General features: G+C 36.4%; 2 protein-coding genes across 3 annotated transcripts; one reads left to right on the top strand and one right to left on the bottom strand.

The window, feature by feature from the left end:
* Nucleotides 1–2,176: 2,176 nt before the first annotated feature.
* LOC115929665 (triokinase/FMN cyclase-like) lies at nucleotides 2,177–7,989 on the bottom strand. The gene is made up of 5 exons (XM_030999405.1): nucleotides 7,946–7,989; nucleotides 6,691–6,788; nucleotides 5,696–5,833; nucleotides 4,197–4,286; nucleotides 2,177–2,485 (listed from the first exon to the last, which is right to left on the bottom strand). The coding sequence occupies exons 3-5, from the start codon at nucleotides 5,744–5,746 to the stop codon at nucleotides 2,279–2,281; spliced, it is 348 nt and encodes a 115-aa protein (XP_030855265.1). The 5' UTR covers nucleotides 5,747–5,833; nucleotides 6,691–6,788; nucleotides 7,946–7,989; the 3' UTR covers nucleotides 2,177–2,278.
* Nucleotides 7,990–8,476: 487 nt separating this feature from the next.
* Nucleotides 8,477–24,526, top strand: LOC115929664 (MAM and LDL-receptor class A domain-containing protein 1-like). Of its 2 annotated transcripts, none has more exons than XM_030999404.1 (4): nucleotides 8,477–8,860; nucleotides 17,540–17,680; nucleotides 22,995–23,208; nucleotides 24,315–24,526. In XM_030999404.1, exons 2-4 carry the CDS (start codon nucleotides 17,593–17,595, stop codon nucleotides 24,520–24,522), a joined length of 510 nt encoding a protein of 169 aa, XP_030855264.1. In that variant the 5' UTR covers nucleotides 8,477–8,860; nucleotides 17,540–17,592; the 3' UTR covers nucleotides 24,523–24,526. The 2 variants fall into 2 exon arrangements, with proteins under 2 accessions (XP_030855264.1, XP_030855263.1); XM_030999403.1 differs by lacking the exon at nucleotides 8,477–8,860 and adding an exon at nucleotides 10,264–11,120.
* The last annotated feature ends 971 nt before the right edge of the window (nucleotides 24,527–25,497 follow it).

The following is a 25,497-nucleotide window of genomic DNA, read 5'->3' on the forward strand; positions in this document are numbered from 1 at the left end:
AATGTTCTTTATCTACTCGCTTTTCTCCCTTCGTCCTCTTCCATTTCTCTCCTCTCTTTTTTTGGCCGGCATTTTAGGGGGGACCACCCCACCGCCCCCTGGATACGTGCCTGCGGTCAAATGAACATATGTTGATACCTTGTCCGCCCCCGGAAGCTCAGGGGTTTAAGGCAAAAATTTACGGTCAGATTATCATTCAGGGGTCCGCCTTAGGGCCCTAGGCGGGGTCCAGGGGGCAGAGCCCCGGAAGTTCAGTGGTTTTAGGCATGCAATTACGGTCAGATCAGCCTTATTTTTATACTTCTTATTTTGTGACACTGGCAGGACACTGTTTGACGTGGGGTCCAGGGGGCAGAGCCCCCAGAAATCAGGGGTTTTAGGCATTAAATTACCGTCAGATGAGCATCTAAGGGCCCGCCTTGGAGCCCTAGGTGGAATCCAGGGGGCAGAGCCTTCGGGGTTTTAGGCATTTAATCATGGTCAGATGAGCATATTTTGATACCTCATTATAATGTGACACTGGCAGTTAACTATTTTTTCTTTCTTGCTCTCTTTCTTTCTATTTCTCTTTAATATACTTTTTCAAAAAAAAGTGTGGGGGGAGGGGGGGGGGGGTTCGAGGATCCCGATCCCCGCCGTTCCGTGGGCCCTGACATGTAGGCATCTCAAGAAGGATTTTCTTGCCTGGCTGTAAATTTAGGAATTGGTCATTTTCCAACAAACGCATAAAAAAGTAAAATTTACTTAAAAGTGAGGAAAGATCTCGGAAAATTATGTCATTTCAATATTATTTGTAAACTACTGTTATGGAATTAGAAATAACCACGTTTGAATTGTATTTTCCCAAGGCCCACCCCCCCCCCCCCCCTCCCGGTCTACACCTTGTTGGCGGGAAAATTGCAACTGATATCCCTTACCTTTCTTCATTCTCTTTTTTCTCTCTCTCTCTCTCTTCTTTCCCTTTCCCTTCCCTTCCTTCTCTCTCTCTTTTAGATTTGCTAGGGGGGGGGGGGGAGGTCATTTTGGCCCCACCCCGCTCCACACAATGTTGGCGGGACTACCCGCAACTGATATCCCCTTCTTTTCTCCCTTTCTTTTCTTCTTCCTCTTTTTTGTTCTCCTTTTGCTCTCCTCTTTTCCTTTTCCTTCCTTCTCTCTTTTTTTAGCGGGGATGGGGGGGGGGGAATATACAACTTGTTGGCGGGAAAATTGCAACTGATATCCCCCTTCTTTTCTTTTCTTCTTCCTCTTTTTTCCTTCCCTTTATCTCCTCTTTTCCTTTTTCTTTCCCTTTCCTTTCTTCTCTTTTATTTTTTGATTGGGGGGGGGGGGGAGGAGGCAACAGCCTGGGAGGCAAGTCCTTTTACCCCTCCCCCAATCTCCTTCTTCCCTCTTTTCTTTTCTTCTTCCTCTTCTTTTTTTCCCTTTCCCTTCTTTTCCTTCTCTCTCTCTCTCTCCTTTTTTTTTTGCAGGGGGGGGGGGGACAAGGCCCGCTCGGCCCCCCTGGATCCGCGCCTGCCACTATGCACCACCACTCTCCGTACTGGCGCAGCAATCAACACTCTTTCTTATAAAGGACAATTAATGATTCTTTTTTACTCCAATTGTGGATGTTATACAATTTATTAATCGTTGAACCGTTTATCATACTCAGAAAACATGAATCATATTCTAATTGCCGATTAAGCTGGATTATCAATTGATTTTCTTAAGCATCTCAGAATCATGTCCTCACACGAATATTCCGATTGATGAGACAAATTTACGCCCTCACCGGCCGAAATTTTAAGGCTGCCCCTTCTAAGATGTTAAAGAATTTATAAGGTTAACATTTCTCGGCACATGAAATAAAACATTGACATGTAGGTACATTCATTTAAAAAAATATATCTTGATCTAACTTATATACATCGTCTGCTTCCTGTGAAAAAGAACATGGTCAAATTTCAACTACAGTTCAATAAAAATGAGAAGAGGGTCTTAGAATGGTTGTAGACATTACAAAATACTTTTTTAAAAATATAATGTTTATTCAGTTCTTATTCAGTGAAAATCATGCTGTATGGCGGTAGAATTTGCCATACACATTTTTCGAAAAATATACCACATTTTGTTGTTTTTGATAATTTTTCACAAAATGTCATATCTAATAATTTTCCAACAAAAGGTGATTGTCTTACTAATTATGACATCTTGTAACGTTCATCATGCCCTAAAAGGTCTAAATTCATGCAAAAAGCTGGCATCCTTGAATCTTTAGAGCAAGGAATAAAGCATTTTACCATCTGCTTTCTGACTCTTTTATTGAAAAACCCACATCACAGAAGGAGCTTATAGCTCTCAATGCATTATGTGCTGCTCGGAGCCAAATAGCAACAGCCATTGCCCCAGGATCAGGTCGTCCTAACTGGTCTGGGTTGACGTATCTTGCTCTGCCAGCTCTGGCGGCCATCATAGATGTAGCTTCAGCACTTTGCTCAGCAGCCTGTTTAGGATAGAGAAAAATGATAGGTTGAGATCTGAAAAGTAAAGATCTAGTAAAGCTATAAAGGCCAAAAAAAAATCTGAATGGATTGGTTTTCACTCCCTCTATTGGTTCCCCCTTTTTATTTCTCATTGTGTCCATCATGCTTTTTACCCATACCACCCCCTCTATTGGTTCCCCATTTCTCATTATCTGTTTCCACCTTGCTCTTTACCTGAACCAACCCCTCTATTGGCTCCCCATTTCTCATTATCTGTTTCCACCTTGCTCTTTACCTGAACCAACCCCTCTATTGGCTCCCCTTTCTCATTATCTGTTTCTACCTTGCTCTTTACCTGAACCAACCCCTCTATTGGATACCCCTTTCTGTTCCTCTGTGCCCATCTTGCTCTATACCCATACCACCCCCTCTATTGGTTCCCCATTTCTCATTATCTGTTTCCACCTTGCTCTTTACCCGAACCAACCCCTCTATTGGATACCCCTTTCTGTTTCTCTGTGTCCATCTTGCTCTATACCCATACCACCCCCTCTATTGGCTCCCCATTTCTCATTATCTGTTTCCACCTTGCTCTTTACCTGAACCAACCCCTCTATTGGATACCCCTTTCTGTTTCTCTGTGTCCATCTTGCTCTATACCCATACCACCCCCTCTATTGGTTCCCCATTTCTCATTATCTGTTTCCACCTTGCTCTATACCCGAACCACCCCCTCTATTGGATACCCCTTCTGTTTCTCTGTGTACATCTTGCTCTATACCCATACCACCCCCTCTATTGGTTCCCCATTTCTCATTATCTGTTTCCACCTTGCTCTATACCCGAACCACCCCCTCTATTGGCTCCCCTTTCTGTTTCTCTGTGTCCATCTTGCTCTATACCCATACCACCCCCTCTATTGGTTCCCCATTTCTTATTATCTGTTTCCACCTTGCTCTTTACCTGAACCAACCCCTCTATTGGATACCCCTTTCTGTTCCTCTGTGCCCATCTTGCTCTATACCCATACCACCCCCTCTATTGGTTCCCCATTTCTCATTATCTGTTTCCACCTTGCTCTATACCCGAACCACCCCCTCTATTAGCTCCCCTTTCTATATCTCTGTGTCCATCTTGCTCTATACCCATACCACCCCCTCTATTGGCTCCCCATTTCTCATTATCTGTTTCCACCTTGCTCTTTACCTGAACCAACCCCTCTATTGGATACCCCTTTCTGTTCCTCTGTGCCCATCTTGCTCTATACCCATACCACCCCCTCTATTGGATACCCCTTTCTGTTTCTCTGTGTCCATCTTTTTTTCTCTCTCTCTCTCTCTCTCTTCTGTCTTTGATCAAAATGCTAAAGGAAAAGTTATTTTCTGGTTTCATAATTGGTTGTGAAGGATTTTAATCATTTCACATGGGACAATCATCCTATTGGAATACAAACATGATTATCTTCACCTCAAAAATGAATTTACTTCCGACACTCTCATGTATATAAATGAGAGTGAATGATACAATCATCCTGTCATCTAAAACTGATATCCTAAGATCCTTTTACCAGTATGCATAACTATCTCATAGTCTAATCTCTTTTTTCATTAATTATGTCACTCCTTCAATGATTCTTCCACTCCCTTCAAACCCACATCCCCCAAATGTGTACATCTGCACATGCATATCAGGAGAATAAGAAGGTATTTCTTTTCACTTGGATGAACTCACATTGACTGCATCTTCCAAGGTCTTCATAGAGTACGAGTTGTTAGTGTGGCCTTCCTTCAGTATCCTGTATGCTGCGTCAAGCGGATCCAGCTGATAAAAATAATCATAAATATTTGTTACAATCATTAATAATTATAGGTAGTTCTATAGCGCCGTCTATCAAGAAATTCTATTCAGAGGCACATTAATTAGTACCCCCCGGCGCTTTGAACCTTTGTCTAGGACTACAGTTTGTGCTTTTACTGTGAAAACTTACAAATTAGCCTTACCCCTATATTACTCAGGCTCTTACTTCCGTCTTAGTTTTTTTCTTCTTTTTTAAATAAATCTTTCTTCAGATAGAATCAAGGATAACATCATACATAAATATTCATAACAAGCACTTAACCACATGTTTAAATGAGATCAAATCAAATTATATTCCTGTAAATCAGTAATAATCTTCCTATTGTCTTAGTCTTCATTTAGTTATATCTTTATTATTTCAAATGCACCTGAAACAAAACAAGCTTGTGCTTATCTTCTACATTGATTTTGATTAATAATGCATCTCATGCAAATGTTTCCTTTTTGAAACATAATTTAAAATCAGTCACTATATGAAAAAGATGCTTGATGCTGTCGCATGAATATCACAGTTTGATTCTTGCATGCCTCTTAAAATCATGTGCAAGAGTCAATGCACAAAATTGCTGAGGGGCGCACAATTTCCACATAAATAACAAATTTAACAAATATTTTACTGATAAACTTTCAAATATCAATACTGATCCAAAACAAACATGGAAAAAAAATTAATCAGTCATTTCTCTTAAAAAATGTGATTCTACAATTAGTGATAAGAATGAAAGTGTTAAAGAATTTTATTCTTTATGTACATGCAGAAATTGATGTCCTGTTTTATATTTATTAGCAAGGTTTTATTTTGTCAAGAATAAAACCAAGAAGATGGGAATGCTTTGTGAAACTCATAACCTTACAAGATATTTATGTCAAATCTTGCAACTATATACACAGATTCAAACCTCAGAATTTGAATTTTGTAAATTATTGTTCTTTGTAAGGGGTTACACTCAACCAATGATGTGTAATCGTCCATGACCTAGCATCATTTATCCATCCATGAATGAACCTGCATTCAATCAGCAGATGTATTGGATTTATTTTATTAACAGAAAACCAACGCTCCTTCTCTCCCCTTTCCTTTTCTTCTCTGCAAGTCACTCTTCTGCTTTTTTATTTTTATTTTTATTGTTGTATCTAAGTTGAGGGCTGTGGGCATGTCGAGCTACATCTGCATCTAATGTATGTTAATTATGCATGCATTCAATATATTTGTTTAATTTTGTATATTATCTGTATAAAATTATATACACTTGAAATATTGTATCAAACCATATTATGTTCATGAAAAAATGTTTGATGAAAACAAAAAGAAAGATGCAGAAACCAATAAATAAAATAAAATAAAATAAAATAAAATATATTATGACATATACCATGGTTCTGTCCCCAACCTCTGCTTTGCCATACTTCATAATTCTGTCCATGCCTTGCCTGAGGGCTTCTACCCAATCACCAAATCCAGGTTCATCTCCTTATGCTTGTTGAGCTGTTAGCAGGAACAACCCATAGAACTACAATCAAGATCAAAAATGAATCAAGGATATCATTCTATAATCTGATATTCACTTTATACCAGGTATGAACTTTAAAGAAAAGAAATGGGCAAGTCCTAGCTATTTTGTACCATACATAATTATCCAGTTTGCAATTTTAGTATCTTTTATGATTGCATTAAATTTTAATATAGGCCTCATAGAACTTGGAATCGTACAAAATCACCAGGAAAATGATACATTTGATGTCAATTTACATAAAGGTTATCAAATTTTAATATGAAACATCAAATTACCAAATACTTTGGACTTGCCTAATTTTAAGCAAACTTAAACCATCATATTTTTGTTGCAGAACAGCCAAATAATTTAACCAAAGTTAACCCGAAGATAATCATCAGTATCCACAATGTATATCTAATAGTATATTAGAATACAAACACAAGTGAAACTTTCTCATCATATTTTTAAGAAGAGGGCATTAATTTGATGAGAAATCCTTTTCATAGAACTTTCCTCCTTCTATGATATATCTGCCAAACCGACATATATATATATATATATATATATATATATATAAAACGAATTAGAAAGCCCAAAAAACTATTTCTTCTTTTCTTGAAAGGGAATGACTTATATCATAAAGTGGAGTGCATTTTATACCAATAAATACAAATTTAATGTATATAAACGAACGCAATATAATTATTTGGTTTCGGTCATTATGTTACTGATTTATCTACTGTGCTTTGTTATACTATTGAACATGTATAAAACGATTTATATTTTTTGTAAATTGACCCTTTCAGCTTAATGCTGCTGGTTGATGATTATATACCAATAAATAAAAATTAATAAATGAATAATCATCTTACCGCCCCTGAGCTTCCTCCCATAGCCTCCTCAGCAATAATTAGAGACATGAGACATGTAAAATAGAGCAGCTCTTCGCTTTCAATCCAGGTCTTCATTGCTGAGGGTCAGATCAGTTATTAAAATCAATTAATTGATCAATTTCGTAATGTCACAATCAAATTTAATGCACAAATCTTTGTTAAAAGAGCCTTGTTAGGCGAGGCGTCAAAAATATCGATACCAGCAGGCTGCCGCCTCACGTATTGGCGCATCGAGGCTGCAATTACGGCCGAAGCCTGGCTGGGGCAATTATTTTTCTTTTATTAGCCCAGCCGGCTTGCGCCAGGCTGGGATCTGAGGCTCGGTTTCCATTCGAAAGGCGGCAGCCGGCACATGCTTTTGAATGCCATTTCCTACCGCCAGCGGTAGCCGGCTGAGCTAATTTAAAAAATGCAGCCAGGACGCACAAGTGCAGTTAGCTGCCGCTGGCTGGTATATTTATTTTTGACGCCTCGCCTTACACATTTTGTCATTCATCTGTTACAAATAATTGTTTTTCAATACCGGTAGTCAGAAAGCAAATGACATATATTACATGTTGTTAGGTAGGTCAAGCAATAATGTTTGTCCTACCTAGCAACAACTAATGTACGCAATTAGAATTCTGACTATTGAGATACTTTCATTTGTAACAGGTGAAAATAATGACTCGTAACGAGCGCTTACAAAGATTTGTGCATTAAAATTGATTATAATATGAAAATGTTCTACCGGTATTGGGCAGAAATAATTACTGACAAGTCTACAATTTACTCAATTTACTAATGTTATACATGTAAATGTATATGTCATTTACGTCGTTTAAGGCATAATAATTATTAAAGCTGATTCAAAAGTTGTTTTCATGATAATCATTACACGGGGTACTCACAATTTATGTTACACTATTTTCAAGTGTTGTCAAATTCCCAATCCTTTAACGACTTGTAATATCCATGGAAATATAGGGTTCCACAATATTCATGGTTTCCCAAAATTGAGCAATGTGATTAAAGTTTGTGAGGTACAAACGTGTGCAAATCTTGATCACTTGCAAACGTCTGTTTCTAATCGATAAACCAGTTTAATCCGATCCAATTCAATACAATGCAATTCATGCATGAAAGCCTCATGCACACATTTATTGTCTAATACTTAAAAATCTAGTATTAATTCACTTTCATCGACTACACTTATCCCCAGAGTATAGTTAAGCTAGGAGCAGACAAGGTGTACCTTCTGCACCCCTTCTAAGGGTGGATCCACAGTCTCCGTCCCCGTCTAATACTTTAAAATCTAGTATTAATTCACTTTCATCGACTACACTTATCCCCAGAGTATAGTTAAGCTAGGAGCAGACAAGGTGTACCTTCTGCACCCCTTCTAAGGGTGGATCCACAGTCTCCGTCCCCGCTGCTGGTGTCAAGATCGTTTAAAAGCTTCTCACTCTCCATCAATCGATAGCATACACTGCTCAAAACAGTCTTAATTCTCTTACAGGACTCTGGAATGAACAAAACAAGAGGGAAAATGATTTTTGAAAAATGAAAAATTAAATCCAAAACCTGACAATATTATTGTTTTTTGTTTTTGTTTCATTGATTTTATTTCTGCGTTCAAATAACAAATACAAGTTTATACATTTTTTTACATCAGTATTACAATAGCAAATCAAATCAAATCATTATGTTTAGAATTAGTCCTTTCAAGGCAGGTACTTTTTAGGGCTGAATGGAACACATATATTGTTCTTCAAATTGGCAAAATATATATTTTCTTACTGCAACATTTTTCTATTTAATAAAATGAAATGTCTCTGAAAAAAATTACTTGGGGTAAAAATTTTGCAATGAGTAATTTAAGAAATAAACTAAATCAAATACCTGCTTATGCAGTATACTTTCTTGATGGAAATAATGAAAATCTCACCATTACTCAATTTCTCTCCTTTTCTTGTCACATGGGTGGATCCTAAAGAAGCTTGCTCTAAAACTGAGAGTTCTTTACCAAGTGATATGTTACCATGGCGATGAGATACAGATGGCCACGCTGGAGCTGAGGTTGCCTGATCTATCAACAATCACAATAAATTTTTCTAAGTCATGCATTGAACAAGATAACGGAAGAACTATACCTGAAGTATCTTTTCCGGTAATCAAACAAACAAAATTGACTTTTACTATTTTGTAACTGTTTTACGAGGTATAAAAGCCATGTAGGGTATTGGTAAGCACTCAAATACTGTCTATAATAATTCTTTATATTAGTGGATAAAAAAGCATGTTTCCCATAATTTTAGGCATGAGTTGTAAGAAACAAATATATAGATACAAACAATTTTTAAATGACTTTGCACAGATTAGCTTTTTTATCAGTTTCTGTCATATCACGGCACAGTGGAGTAAAAAAAGAGAAACATCACAATTGTGTATTTGTGAAACAAAGACTTAACTCCTTCTCAGTGTGTCATGTCACTCTTTATTTTTATGGGTCTTAGTCTATTTTATTGATCAGGACTATATTGCTACTCTGTTAAATGAAATATAGAGTTTATAATTAGAGTGTTGGTCATGTGATCATTATAAGAAGTGTACAGTGTGAGGTTTTATAATCTTCATTATGATAATTGTTTCAGCCTTGCCGAAAGTATCACAAACTGCACATAAAATGTATATAGGTCTACAAGACTACATTATTTGTGGTATGAAAGTTTGAATTAAACTTTCTTGTCATATTCAAAATGTGAGGTCATTCTTTCTATACTATTTCTCCAAAGTGATATTACAGAATGAGAAAGAACACAATCAAATTTTATCTTCACCAGAAGTCAGAACTCAAACAAAGCTTTAAAGCCCATCTGCACTAGTTTGGCCAGGGGTATTAGACCTCCCTGCAAGGTAACTGACAGGTGGATATCTCATCAAATCAGCTCTCAATTAACATAAGAAAAAGGACAATGATCATGGGGGATCAACGGGTACCGCTCAGGCATTGTTGGCTGTATTGAGGGCGCAAGTAGCTATAAGTAGTGCAGTGGGGCTTTCAGATAGGAGTGAAGACCATGCACTCACCAAGATACAAGGCTCGCTAGCTATCCACTCCGGTCCAGGATGAGGATAGTAAGAGAGATGCCGACCATCTCTAGTGATGTCATGAAGCAGCCACAGTAAACCCTCTCTACGACTCTACCTTCACTCCTGCATCACCTGCAATAGAAGCGAAAAGGTTCACAAGATCTAAACAAATGTAAACAATAACACAAAAGTTTTCTCAGGAAAAAACAAGATTCTACGAAAAAATCAGCAACCATGGCGAGCAAGACACGTGAGGCGGCGAGCAAGGCAAGTGAGGCGGCAACCAAGGCAGACATGGCCGAGCTGACCAACACGATTGTGAGTCGATTTGATGGGCTGGCCGCCAACGTGGCAACCATTAAAAAAGACATTACCGAACTGCGCAAGGGACTAGAAGACCTAAAAGCGACAGCTATCGACTCAACCGCAAGAATAAATGATTTAGAACAGAGCATACATGTACCTGCATTAAAGAACGAATGCTTAAAGGCAGAGAAGGAGCTGAGAGAAGCCATATCTTGGCGATGGACATTCACAACAGAAAGCAGAACCTAGTAATATACGGAATAGCAAAGGAAGCAGGAGAGAATTAATGTGCAAAGAAAGGTACGAGATGTGATTGGAAATTTGTGGTTATCGGGAGAAGTTGTCACAAATATGTCGTTGATAAACGCCCATCGACTGCCTCGTAGATACGTACCCTGGCCCACCGGGAGAGAAGCGAGGACCCGACCCCTTGATTGTACGATTCGGTACCATGTTTGACCGTGATCTCGTACTACGGCAGTATCAACAGAAACAACGCGACTTAATGGTGGCTGCGAGGGAAAATCGTGATGCCCAGAACCGACTTCCATTCAGGCTCCTTATCGACCTACCCCACTTTTGAAGCGACGCCGTTTCGAGCTGGAAAAATGTGCCTACAGATTAAGGAAAGAAGGAAATCAGTCAACGAGAATCCGCGTATAGTTGGAATCGAAGTAGTGCTCGAGAAGCGAGAGAAAGGTTCGACATCGGCTTGGAAAAGAGAAGTTGAGTAGATTGAAGTTGAAAAATGTCATCATCATCATGGTCACCAGTTCATTTTCCTATATATTTTGTTGATATTGAAGTTAGTATTGATACCGTCAATACTACTAAAGCGATTTATCTTCAACGATTGAAAACTTGAAAAGTGTGACTACTAATACTAGTATTACAGATAAAGAAAAGAAAGAAATCAACTAAGATTCCTGTTATCTGAATCGATTGTGATAATGAGACAGACCAAGGGAAAAAGTCTACATCTACATCGGCTTGAAGTTGAAGGACTAAAAGACCTAAGATATCAACAGATGGTGAGGATTATTTTTATTTATCTTTGGTACATTTTCTTTCTTTTTTTATATAGGAATCAAATATTCAGTTTGTATCACTCCAAAGTGACAAATAAAATGTGAAGAATGTTAAGATTAAGATTCAAGCAGTTCTTTGGGCAATGAAGAAAAGCCATGCATGATGTACATCATGATATTTTGTATTATGTCCAATAGTAAATTACCCACTATTTTGTTGGGAATGTTGGTACATGTATGTAAAATAATGACAGGAGAGAATGTGGATATAACTGTAAAACAGTTCGAAAATCAGGCAGATTATTCCTTGCATTTACACTGTAGATTTTGTCTGTCTAAGATATTTAGAGTGTAATGAACATAAACATTCTTTTGATTTGAACTTAAATTTCCTTATATCCATAGAAAATGTCATTTTCAGAGGATGCTCTGATTTTGATACGTTTTCATTTTTTCACTTATTGTAGTACTCCTAAAAGAAGGAAGGTAGAGAAAATGTTATGTTTAGAGGATGCTCTGATTTTGATACGTTCTCATTTTGTAACTTATTGTAGTACTCCTATTAAAGGGGCACGTTCCCGCCAGTGTAGTTATCGCTGCTCTAGTCATCGCCATCTTGGTTCCGAAGATCGACTTCTAATTTGCATACAGCTAGCTGTCAATCAAAGTACGCGCGGCCTGGCCTGCCTTCGCCAAGCCAGCTGATCGCTACCGATCGTGACGTCACGAAAGTGGGTGGAAACAGCAGCCGAATCTTAGAGCCGAACTACGATTGGTATTACTTCGGCACATGTATGCGATAATCGGCAGTGTGCGGGCATTCGGAACATGCCATCTGCGTAAGAGCCGTATTCTGTTGGTGTCAATAGGCAGCTAGCACCGTCCGCCAGCGGGTACGTATTTTGAACGCCCTCTGGAATACGGGGAACATGCCCCTTTAAGAAGGAAGGTAGAGAAAATTTTATGTTCAGAGGATGCTCTGATTTTGATACGATTTCATTTTTTTTCTTCACTTATTGTAGTACTCCTAAAAGAAAGAAGGTAGAGAAAATTTTATGTTCAGAGGATGTACTGATTTTGATACGTTTTCATTTTGTAACTTATTGTAGTACTCCTAAAAGAAGGAAGGTAGAGAAAATGTTATGTTCAGAGGATGTTCTGATTTTGATACGTTTCCATTTTGTAACTTATTGTAGTACTCCATAAAAGAAGGAAGGTAGAGCAAATTTTATGTTCAGAGGATGTTCTGATTTTGATACGTTTTCATTTTTTGCACTTATTGTAGTACCCCTAAAAAGGGAAAGATTATGAATCAAAGTTGCCAGAAGTAAATTTTCATTATACTTCCAGTCTCTGAATTGTTGTTTATCTTTTAATTTTCTTATGTTAAAAAAAAAAAGACTGAGGTATTCGTTTTTGGGAAGGATTCTAAGGATCTGAGGATTCTAAAAGTCATATTTTTGACTTGCAAGACAGCAACATTACACTCATTTAGTTCATTGGCAGTGGAGAATAGTACTTTTAGTTTAGTTCTGGATGCAGGATTTGGCAACGCTAAAGAATGTATTCAGATGTACACTGTACAGGTGTAGATCTCGTAAGAAACCATGCGCATACCTTCAACAGGTGTCTTCCTTTGTAAATTTCAATAAGCCTTTATAGAAATGTACTTGCTTGAACTCTTGAACTTAAGATGTTGCACCATCTATCTCTAGATCTCTCTTTCTGTTACACTCCCTGCTATGTAAATTAATGTAAATCGTTGCTCTCGTATTTCAAAGGGTCTTGAGAGGATTTATTTTGGCCACAATGCTGTTGCCCGTGGCTTGTCGGTCGTGTCGTTACTCGACCTTTGTGTTTGATGTTTGTGTTTTTGTATGTGTGTTAGTTGTATTTATATTGAAAAAATCTTCCACAGGTAGTTCGTCGTCTTTTTTCGCCTCGGTACTCTCGTCTGATGCAGGGTGACATTACTTTTATTTCAATGAATTGTCACGGCCTAGCAAATGATAAGAAAAGAGAAGATGTTTTGTTATATTTGAAATCTAAACAATATAATGTATGTTGTATTCAAGACACTCATTTCACTCCTGACATAGAAACAGAAATATGTCGCAAATGGGGAGGCAAGTGTTTTTTCTCTTATCATACATCCAGCTCTAGAGGTGTAGCAATTTTGTTTAAGGATACTATTCCGGTCAAAGTTAATCAAAGTAGAATAGACAATGGTGGAAACTTAGTAGTTTTAGATTTGACATTATATGAGTACGACATTACACTGGCGTCTTTATATGGCCCGAACACTGATAATCCAACTTTTTATACTGATTTACAACGTATCATAACAGAGTTCGAAAATCCACATGTTGTTATTTGTGGAGACTGGAATTTAGTGCAGGACCAGACCCTTGATACTCATAATTATGTTCATGTAAATAATCCTAGGGCGAGACAGCAGGTTAAAAATATGAAGGACGAATTAGATCTATGTGACCCATGGAGAATTAGATATCCTGTGAAAAAATATTACACGTGGCGCCAGCCGAACCCTTTTAAACAAAGTAGATTAGACCTTTTTTTTATATCATCAGAATTACTATCATTAGTTCATAAATCTGATATTTTATCTGGTTATCGAACAGATCACTCATTAGTTCGTCTTAGCTTGTCTTTAAATAAAATTAAACGGGGTCCGGGAATTTGGAAATTTAATAATTCTCTAAGATGAAAATTTTGTGTCAAAAATTATAAAAACTATAAAAGAGACAATTACATTTTATGCAAATTATCGAATGATAAGACCGCATTACTAAAAGAATCAAGTGACAAAAAGTCACAACTTGAAACCTATCGCTTAAAAGTAAATGATGGAATTATCATGAGATCTAGAATCAAATGGATGGAGCTGGGAGAAAGGTCATCAAAATATTTTTTAAACTTGGAAAAACAGAATAAAGTAAATAAAGAAATACGGCAATTGTCAACAGAAAATGGAGATGTTATTAGTGGACAAGATGGTATATCTAACAAAATCTTTAAATTTTATTTAAACTTATATAAGGCGAAAGACACTGAAGAGGTAGATATAGACACATTATTAAACTATCCAGATATTCCTAAGTTAACTCCATTATTAGAAGGTCCTTTGAGTGAAAGTGAGGTTTGTTTAATGCTAAAAAGTATGAAAAATAATAAATCCCCTGGGCAAGATGGCTTCACCGTTGAATTTTTTCGTTTCTTTTGGCAATATCTTAAAACGTTCATTATCAGATCTTTGAAATTTGCTTATTTTACAGGAGAATTGTCGCAGTCACAAAAATTAGGAATTATCACTTTAATTCCTAAAGGAAACAAGCCTCGACATTTATTAAAGAATCAGCGTCCTATTTCACTTTTAAATATTATATACAAAATAGCATCTGGGTGCATAGCTAATCGATTAAAGCAAGTATTGCCCCGCTTGATACATGAAAATCAAAAAGGATTTTTGAAAGGCCGTTTTATCGGAGAAAATATTTGTTTACTTTATGATATACATGTATTATTATATACCGAACTTAATGATATTCCAGGCATGTTGTTGATGATTGATTTTGAAAAGGCCTTCGATTGTATATCTCACAAGTTTCTAATCAATGTCCTCGACTTTTTTCATTTTGGGCCATCGCTGAAAAAATGGATCAATCTATTTTATCAAAATGCTTCTTCTTGTGTCACAGTAAATGGTTTTTGCACAGAAAGATTTACTATAGGACAAGGGTGTCGTCAAGGAGACCCATTATCTCCATACCTGTTTTTACTTGTTAGTGAAATATTAGGAATTTTGATTAGACATTCCAATGATTTAATTGGCTTGCATCTACAGGGAAAAAATAGTAAATTACTACAATACGCAGATGACACTATTTTGACACTTAACGGTACAAAAGAAGATTTACAGAGCTCATTGAAAATATTGGGTGATTTTGAAGAAATGTCAAACCTAAAGATCAATATTACAAAAACTCATGTGATATGGATTGGCAAAAATAGAGCCTGCAAAAAACAGCTAATGCCAGAGCACAAACTAAATTGGTTATCAGAAGGTTATTCGAGATACTTAGGAATAGATTTTTCGGTTAACTTAGTAGAGATGGTAAATCATAATTATACTGAAAAAATTAAAGATATAAAACGCCAAATTATTTCGTGGTCCAAACGAACCTTAACTGTGTGTCCTCGGAAGAATAACTGTAGTCAAATCTTTGTTGGTGCCAAACTTGAACTATTTGTTGCTTTCACTTCCAGAACCGAATTCGCAAATTATGAAAGATATAAATCGTTCTTTGTATGCATTTATATGGGGTAACAAACCTGATAAAATCAATAGAGAACAAATGTGTCAACTGTATAATAAAGGTGGGGTTAAGATGATTGATATTTACATTCATGCTAAATCCCTGAAAATATCATGGATTAGAAGATTTGTAACTAATTCTCAGATAGAAAGTTTCACTTTTCACATGTTCAATTCATTCTTGCCCCAAACCTATTTTTTTCACCTGTATATGGGCTCACATTATTTTAGAAAATTAGCAGACTTGACTCCAAATCCATTTTGGAAAGAGGTCCTTTTCGCTTGGTCAGACTTGGTCGAACTTCTTATTGACGACATTGCAAGTCAACCTCTCTGGAATAACCCCCACATTAAAATAAATGACAAAGTGGTATTTTGGGGCGCTTGGAATTTACGAGGAATACGTTTTGTGAATGACATCCTAAAATTAGATGGTTCTTTTTGTTCATATTTTGAGTTTCAACGGAGATTTGACATACAAACAAACTTCCTCCAGTAAATGGTCTTTATAATGCAATTCGGTCAGGTTTTAAAATGACTACACATGTAGCTCCTAGTAAGGCCTTAGCACCTATCATTCCCGAAGCCGTGCACCTTGTGGTGAAAACAAATGTTGGTTGTTCACATATTTATCAGTCTTTGCTAAAAAACAAAGTAAAAGAATGTAAAGCCCTTACAAAGTGGTAAAGTTTTTTAGATTTTCAAGATGTACTTTGGGGTTCGTATTGTCCAATTCCATTTCAGTCAACACACATGAGGTGGTTTCAAATCAAGATTTTAAATAGACTATTATATATGAAGGACAGTTTGTTAAGATTTGGTGTAGTGGCTGACAAGAAGTGTACTTTTTGTAGTAACAATGATGAAACTATCATACATGTTTTTTGCTTTTGTAACTATTCTAATTAGGGTAATTCTAATGAAGTATGGTCGAAGTTAGAGTTCTGGATATTTCGTAATACGGGGGAAAGGATCAAATTTACAAATCAAAATAAATTGTTTGGGTTTTGCGGTAGCAATAATAATGCACTCAACTGTGTTCTGATGGTTGTAAGACAAGAAATATTTTCAGCTAAATTACGAAATCAACTACCATCATTTGATATAATTTTATCAGCTGTAAAACGTTATTATGAAATGGAAAAATATATATACCAAACAAATCTCAGAGAGAATAAACTGAAAAAGAAATGGTTTCACTTTAGAAAATATTTTGAGAGTGTTGGAAATGTGCTAACATAAACATGATCATGTATTTTATGTTTGGTATTTTTTTTAATTATATATTTAAAGTACTAATATTGTCATAAATGTTTGTTTTTGTCTGCCCCAAAAGTTTTTGGCCGTGATGATTATTATCTGTGTCAAGCCATTATGTATGGAAATTATTTCTTTAATTATTTGTATATGATATATGGATGTTCTGTATATGATGAAATTTGTTTTGAAAATAAAGAACCCTGTGGAAGGGGGAAAAAATAAAAAATAAATAATAATAATTGATCCAACTTGAGATTCTGGACTTTAATGTGCCCAGTCAGTACAGCCAAAGACCCCGTTCTCATTCACTTCTCAGACCCATCCAGGCTAGATCAGTCTAACAGTGAGTGTGAACAGACAAATAGTCAAGTCGGGTATAGGAAATTGTATATAAATCTGCCCTCGGGAAAGTTACTATTTATGCCTCCTCATTAGCTAATTTTTTTGCTAGACCCTCGAAAGGTATTGTATAGTTGTATACTATTTGATTAGAATAAGGAGAAAGTTTGAGTGTTTGAATGGATTAATTAGTTATGAACTGATTTATTTTGTCTCTTACTGAATATCATTTTCAATGAAGTCCAATGATGGAATGAAGGAATTCATGCTGTCTGTCTATTTTATTACTCCTTCATAAATCTTGCTTGAAATAGGAAGAGATCAGAGATTAGTAACAGATTAACAGTATCGTTAAACAGGTTAATTCTATCACATAATAGATGTATACCCCATCTTCCATAGCTTTCAATTTGATTTCTTCCAAATTAAGACATTTGAGAACTTCATTAATGAAATCCTAAATGCTCCTCTTTCTTTTGTATTGTAGGCCTGTCATGTGACTTTGAGAGCCCCTGTGATTGGCTAAGTCCTCCTATTGACATGTTCACTCCAGGATGGGAGGTACGAGAGGGGGCGTCGACCAACCCTTACACAGGACCCCCCGGAGGTTATGATCCGAGCGGGGAAGGTATAGTTTATATCTTTTTTAATCTCTTTTACATCTTTTATCTCTTTTACTTTCTATTTCATAACTTTAAACCATGTAAAATGAATTATATTATTGAACATTGAATTGTATATCTGATCTCTTGTCAAAATTACTGTTCTGTTGGAAATGAAAATAAAACTGAAAACTGAAACTGAAACATGGTGTCGGAGAGTTGATTTATTTCCTATATCGACTTTATGCTGACATAAAGAACAACAAAATTGAATCCTGGATTGGCGAACAAGTTGCAGCAGAGAGTATTGTACTCACTTTTGAATATCAAGGATAGAATTCTTGATCAAGAACTAAGGGTATAGTTCATTCGGTTCAAAAGGCGTAAATCTTTATAACTAAAGGTCACATAATACAAATTTTCATTGAGGTATACATGAGATATAATGAAAACATTTCCATATTTACTATTGCTTCCACTACCGCTGATTTTCCTTCTGAAATAAGAATACCCTAATGCAATCAGTTATGATGAGAATAAATATCTTCTGTTTCATAGCCAGGAGGGCTTAAAAGGTAAAGATCAGTTATGGAAATGCCCCCCCTCAAAAAATGAATGGTAGCTCTTATTACCAATCATGTGAAAGAATATGTTTTGACTAATACGTGATCATACAAATTTTTCCCAGAAACCGCCTACAATTGATATATTTGGTAAATTATTATATCTATTTGGACCTGATAGATATCGTGCACATGTTGCGTAGTCCCATATACATCTTTCTGTGTACAGTACTTTTAACTTTACCAAGACTGGGCCAAATTTCTTATCATTTTGATGATTCCAGAACCTTGCAGTACACACCAATACTTAATTATATGCTAGATGATCAACTTTTTCTGATCAATTCCACAACGTTCCTTTCACAATGCAATCGCATGATCATAACTGGACTTTATCTTTAACTCTTATTTTTCAAACAGATAAATGTCCTTCTGTCTTTCAACAGACAAGGGACTGCAGTGGAAAGAGAGAGAGGGAGAGAGAGAGAGAGATAGAGATAGAGATAGAGATAGAGAGAGAGAGAGATAGAGATAGAGATAGAGAGAGATAGAGATAGAGAGATAGAGATAGAGATAGAGATAGAGATAGAGAGAGAGAGAGAGAGATAGAGATAGAGATAGAGATAGAGAGAGAGAGAGAGAGAGATAGAGAGATAGAGATAGAGATAGAGATAGAGAGAGATAGAGAGAGAGAGAGATAGAGATAGAGAGATAGAGAGAGAGAGATAGAGATAGAGATAGAGATAGAGATAGAGAGATAGAGAGATAGAGAGATAGAGAGATAGAGAGATAGAGATAGAGAGAGAGAGAGATAGAGAGATAGAGAGATAGAGAGATAGAGAGATAGAGAGATAGAGAGATAGAGATAGAGAGAGAGAGAGAGAGAGATAGAGAGAGAGAGATAGAGATAGAGATAGAGATAGAGAGAGAGAGAGAGAGAGTAGGAAAGAGATTGACAGAGGAGCATAACGAGGATCAAGAAAAGAAATAGATGGCCAAACAGAGAGAAAATAAATACTTTTTGCCATAAAAAACGGCCTTCATGAGCATACTAATACATTCATGCATATAGAAACAGAATTTAATGATAACCACGCCAGCATGCTGAATAGAATATGAATACATGTACATTTACCTACTGGCCCCTAACTCATATTACCTGAAGTAAAGACGAGGCATCCATGGATCCTTCTTATCATATGCATGAGATGAAGAGGGCCGTTAAGTTATTTTGGTGAATCAAAAACATGCAGAACCAGAAAGGTGCAAATAATTTCAATGTAAGGTACCAAAGGTACTTCCAAAATACCAATAACTAATGGAAATAAAACATGCATAAACCAAGATATTAACATTGATAATGATGATAGTGACTTTTAAAGGACAAGTATTTAAAGTATGCTGGAAATGGTTACTCTCTTTTGTGCCAGCGACTCTAAGGCCTTTTAAGAGTAACAGTTTGGACTTTTGAGCCTTTGTTCATGCTGGATGGGTATGATATATCACTTTTCCTTGAAACTAAACTGCATTGTGGATATATTAATGTACCTAGTGTGGTTTCAGAAAGAAAGAGCACTTTTCTTTTGCTAAATGTGAAGACTAACATTATTTCTCTGGAAGAATTGTTCTACTTCAGCCAAATTATGGACTGAATTCCATGGCAGAATTCCCACTTGTGATAAAAGGAACGGTAAATAATAACTTGCCTTTAAACTGATTTAGAGAAAGGTGATCTCTTAAAATATGTCGATAATTTGACTTAATGCCCCTTGCACTGCTCTACTTATAGCTACCGGTACTTGTGCCCTCTACATAGCAAACAATTCCTAATCGGTGCCTGTTGGTCCCCTTTGATCCTCTTTTTCTTATGTTCGAGAGCTGATTTGATGAGATAATCACCTGTCAGTGACCTTGCAGGGAGGTCTAATCCCCCTGGCCAAACTAGTGCAGACAAGCTTTAACATGAAAGCAATCGAACGAACCCCCAATCCTTAATTTTGACTGTGAAAACTAATCTACTTTGGATTTGACTTTAATGATAAACAAACATATGCCAAACCTAGGACCTTTCATTTCCTTTTACAGAATGTCAGCATTTATAATGAATTGGAAAGACCATGTTAACCATAAAAGCATTTCATGCTAGACCATTTTGTCCATTGTGCAGCAATTTGTCGGAAGCGTGTCAACCGTGACATTTTCTTTGATACCCTGGTGACGGATCTTTATCAATGATTAAGTTCCACAGATGAGGGAGCTAATCTCAAAGTGATGAATTGAAGATAAGCAATTACGTTATCTACAGATCGGTTGCGACAATCATCTATATATTTATCAGATTATGATGGATGAATGCTCAAGGTAATTTGATACAAAATGGGAAATTGGTGACTTTTCATGAGACTCTATTAGTATGGAGAATTATTAATTTAGTTCTTTATATGTAAAGCACGTCAACATTTAATTTAGACTCATGATTTTTGTTATACTTATTTTGAAATTTCAAGGTGTTTCAAGGTGTTAATTTTGTGCCAGCGACTCTAAGGCCTTTTAAGAGTAACAGTTTGGACTTTTGAGCCTTTGTTCATGCTGGATGGGTATGATATATCACTTTTCCTTGAAACTAAACTGCATTGTGGATATATTAATGTACCTAGTGTGGTTTCAGAAAGAAAGAGCACTTTTCTTTTGCTAAATGTGAAGACTAACATTATTTCTCTGGAAGAATTGTTCTACTTCAGCCAAATTATGGACTGAATTCCATGGCAGAATTCCCACTTGTGATAAAAGGAACGGTAAATAATAACTTGCCTTTAAACTGATTTAGAGAAAGGTGATCTCTTAAAATATGTCGATAATTTGACTTAATGCCCCTTGCACTGCTCTACTTATAGCTACCGGTACTTGTGCCCTCTACATAGCAAACAATTCCTAATCGGTGCCTGTTGGTCCCCTTTGATCCTCTTTTTCTTATGTTCGAGAGCTGATTTGATGAGATAATCACCTGTCAGTGACCTTGCAGGGAGGTCTAATCCCCCTGGCCAAACTAGTGCAGACAAGCTTTAACATGAAAGCAATCGAACGAACCCCCAATCCTTAATTTTGACTGTGAAAACTAATCTACTTTGGATTTGACTTTAATGATAAACAAACATATGCCAAACCTAGGACCTTTCATTTCCTTTTACAGAATGTCAGCATTTATAATGAATTGGAAAGACCATGTTAACCATAAAAGCATTTCATGCTAGACCATTTTGTCCATTGTGCAGCAATTTGTCGGAAGCGTGTCAACCGTGACATTTTCTTTGATACCCTGGTGACGGATCTTTATCAATGATTAAGTTCCACAGATGAGGGAGCTAATCTCAAAGTGATGAATTAAAGATAAGCAATTACGTTATCTACAGATCGGTTGCGACAATCATCTATATATTTATCAGATTATGATGGATGAATGCTCAAGGTAATTTGATACAAAATGGGAAATTGTTGACTTTTCATGAGACTCTATTAGTATGGAGAATTATTAATTTAGTTCTTTATATGTAAAGCACGTCAACATTTAATTTAGACTCATGATTTTTGTTATACTTATTTTGAAATTTCAAGGTGTTTCAAGGTGTTAATATAGGCATTGTTTTGGGGAAGATCAGCTCCTTTGAAAGGCTTTGATAGCACCTTTTTGAATCAGCTATTGGTTTAAGGTGTTGGTAAGCACCTTACTGAACCAGCAACTACCTTTGAAGGTGTCAATAAACACCTTTTTGTACAAACACCTCTGTTTAAGGTGTTGATAAGCACTCTTTTGAACCAGTCAAGAATTCTAAAGGTTTTTAAAAGCACGTTTTTGAACTCCTTTTAAGGTTCTTAAAACCACCTTAATCCTGTATTGTATCAACTCCTCAAAAACAAATATGGTTTCCATTCAATAACTTTAGTAATATTTGACAGGTTTTAATGAAATTTGATATGAAAGTATATGGTATCAAAATACAGCCTGAGGTCGATTTCTGAGTATGTAAGCCAAATGTCACAGCTCATTAAATATGCAAAATTGCTAATAAAGAATTGCTAATTAGGTACATGGTAATTAGTTACAGTAATTATGTATGCAAAATTGTTGTTTTTCGTTCGATAACTTAAGTAATGTTGGTTGGATTTTGATCGTATGAACGTATCATTATAGGCCATTTGTACCAGGATAGGGGATGCTACGCTCTGCATTTTCTTGTTATTTCTCTCGCAGAAGCACAACTCATTTCATACAAATAACCCCAAATCATTTGGTGGATTTTAAGTAGGAGTAGATTCATAAAAATGGAGTGTTTTGGACTGGAAGTGCTCATAGGGAAAGATTACAATGTTAAAAATGAAAATTTCACAGACTTATTTCACAAAATTATGTGGATATACATTAAAACAACCATGCGTTTGCTATACCCGCCCACACTCTTCTTTTCCAATTTGTCAATGACATTCTTTGGTTGTTCTATTTGTTTGTTTTCTCATTGTATATTGTATCTTACATTTATATTTTTGGATGAAATTGTGCAATAACACTTGCATAATTGCATTTTGTATAGGTTCGATTAAAAATATATAAATTGAATCATATCAAATACATTAAGCAATCTCAAAATCAAATGTATTTGTGCACTCTCAAAATGTGAAATGTTATTTCAGAATCATATTATGATTACAATGTTTTCTTTAGACAGTGTTTGCCTATTTTATAGAATAATGTTCCTTTTTCTTTTTATATTTGTTTTTATAGCCATAGGGAACTACACCTATGTCAGTTCTCATGGAAAGTTGGATAGGGCGATGGCTGAACTGGAGAGCCTCACATATCAAGAGAGTGGTGCTCTCTGCAGCATCAACTTCTTCTACTACATGAACGGAACTGACACCGGGACACTTACATTATCGGTTGCCATGGACAACCAGAGATATCCCATCTGGCAACGCTTGGGCAGCCAAGCAGCAAGGTATGCCACTTTGTTTAATTTGGATGATTAGCTTTGAGGATTGTTAAAGGATAAGAGATGATGGCAGGTAACTATCTGCTGACATGCAAGCTCCAGCCTTGGCCTTTGTTCAAAGCTCATACCTTCCATGAGATAAACGGAATTGAACGATAATCAATATTCAACATTATTTAATGTAAGTACTCTATAGTGCAGTCTTTTTTATTACTGATAAAATGGTGTATTTTACCGGTGTGTTGGCTCAGTCAGTAGAGCGTCTGCCTCACAACCGGAAGGTCGTGGGTTCGAACCCCGGCCATGTCATACCAAAAGACGTTAAAAGACAGGAGTCGCTGCTACCTTGTTTGGCGTTCAACAATAGGGGATAGAGCAACGTCGATCTGGCGCTGCTCAGTGGCTGCCGGGCTCACGATCAATTGGGCAAAAAGAATTTTCATTTTCGGTTTAACTTAATAAAATTTGGAGTGGACTTTAACAGATTATTATTATAAAAGTTGTGGTCTAGTGGATACGCCACAGTGCTGGGAGTCACATTGTTCGCCATTAGAGTCCTGACACCACACCTATGTCCTTTGGCAAGACATTAATCTACATTTGCCACTCTCCACCCAGGTGAGGTGAATGGGTATCTGGTAGGAATTTATTTGTTAAATGCTTTTAGCGCCTCAGAGCTGCTGGGTTATAGCCAGGGTATAAACAATAGTACTTTGTAGGTAACTTGAGCATCCTCTGGGATGGACACGTGTACAATATAAATGTAGCTATTACAGTCAAACCTGTCTATAGCGACCGCCCAAGGGAAACACAAAAAGTGGCCTTTATAGACAGGTGGCCTTTGTAGACAGGTTCCCTTAGTACATTTTTTAATGAGAAACCATTTTCAAGGGAAACAAAAAATGCGGTCCTTGTAGACAGGTTGTCTTTAAAGAAAGATGGTCTCTAAAGCAGGTTTGACTGTATTATCATTATCAAGATCACAATTAAATCATGTATGCCCAATAATTTTGTTAAAAACTGCATTAGATATGGAGAAGAAAAAAAGAGAGAAATTTATTAAAATATGCAATATGCTTTTTAATCTTTTCAACTACACTTCTTTCATTTAGGTGGATAGATGAAGTCATACTGTTAAGGTCAATGCCCTCTCCATTCCAGATTGTGTTTGAGGCTACGATGACAGGGGGAAGTGAAGGAGATATTGCTCTTGATAATATACAGCTTCTAGACTGCTCACCAGGTCAGTTGATAGTAGAGGTGACCAGGGGGGTGTTTCACAAAGATCCTAAGTTGAACTTATCATTAAGTTGGACTTAACAGTTATGGAAAGCCGTTAGTATCTATGAAAATATTGTGTAAAGTTATTTTAAAAGGCATAAAATGTTGATTCAAATCATTCATATTTTCTGTTATCAAGGAGATTTCATGTTCTTGATGTGGAATTTATGAAAAGTCTAAAATATTTCAATTTTTGCTTTTGAATATATTTTATTTTAAAGCTACAAATGGCTCTCCATAATATTTAAGTCCAACTTAGAGTTTAGGTTGGCTTAGGACCCCTGTGAAACACCCCCCTGGTCTAGTAGATATGTCGCTGGACTGGGAATAACATTTTTAGCAATTTGAGTCCTTTTACAAGATATTTATCTGTATATGCCACTCTTCACCCAGGTGTATTAAATGTATTGAGTGTATTAAATATCTGGGACGATTTGATATGTATGTTGTTTCAAAAAAGCTTTGCGTTTATCATCTCTCAGAAACATGATTCTGGCTCATTCTCACATTCAAAACACACTTTTTTGGGCGTTTCAATATACCCATATCTAAAGACGTTAGAAAACAGGCTTGCATTTATCACCATGCAAATTTGCCTGAAACACGTTTGAAAACTCTGGTTCTAACCCAGAAAAGGGATGATAACCACTCTCTAGTCGGCCTGCCCATGCCTAATATGAATTTGATTAAGTTTTCTTCACTGTGGGATGATTCATCGGTCCAGGGATGGAAGGGCATTATTTCTGTGTTAAAGTAGTCACCAAAGAAAATTCACAACAATTGATAATTATGGACAAATCATATGGATGGAAAGATTTTCTCTAGAAAAACATGAATAATTTCCTGAAAAATCTTATAGATATCATGGAAAGGCGTAAAATGCTTTTTGGCTCGCTGTGTCTCGCATGTGACTTCACAAATCTTGACGCTCTACGGAGGACCGCTGAAAGCAGAAAATCTGGATCTCAAAATCAACATTTTTGAGAGATGATTATTGCAGGCCCCAAACATATT

Source organism: Strongylocentrotus purpuratus, unplaced genomic scaffold (assembly GCF_000002235.5).
Source record: "Strongylocentrotus purpuratus isolate Spur 01 unplaced genomic scaffold, Spur_5.0 spur5_scaffold_5, whole genome shotgun sequence".
Classification (NCBI taxonomy): domain Eukaryota; kingdom Metazoa; phylum Echinodermata; class Echinoidea; order Camarodonta; family Strongylocentrotidae; genus Strongylocentrotus; species Strongylocentrotus purpuratus.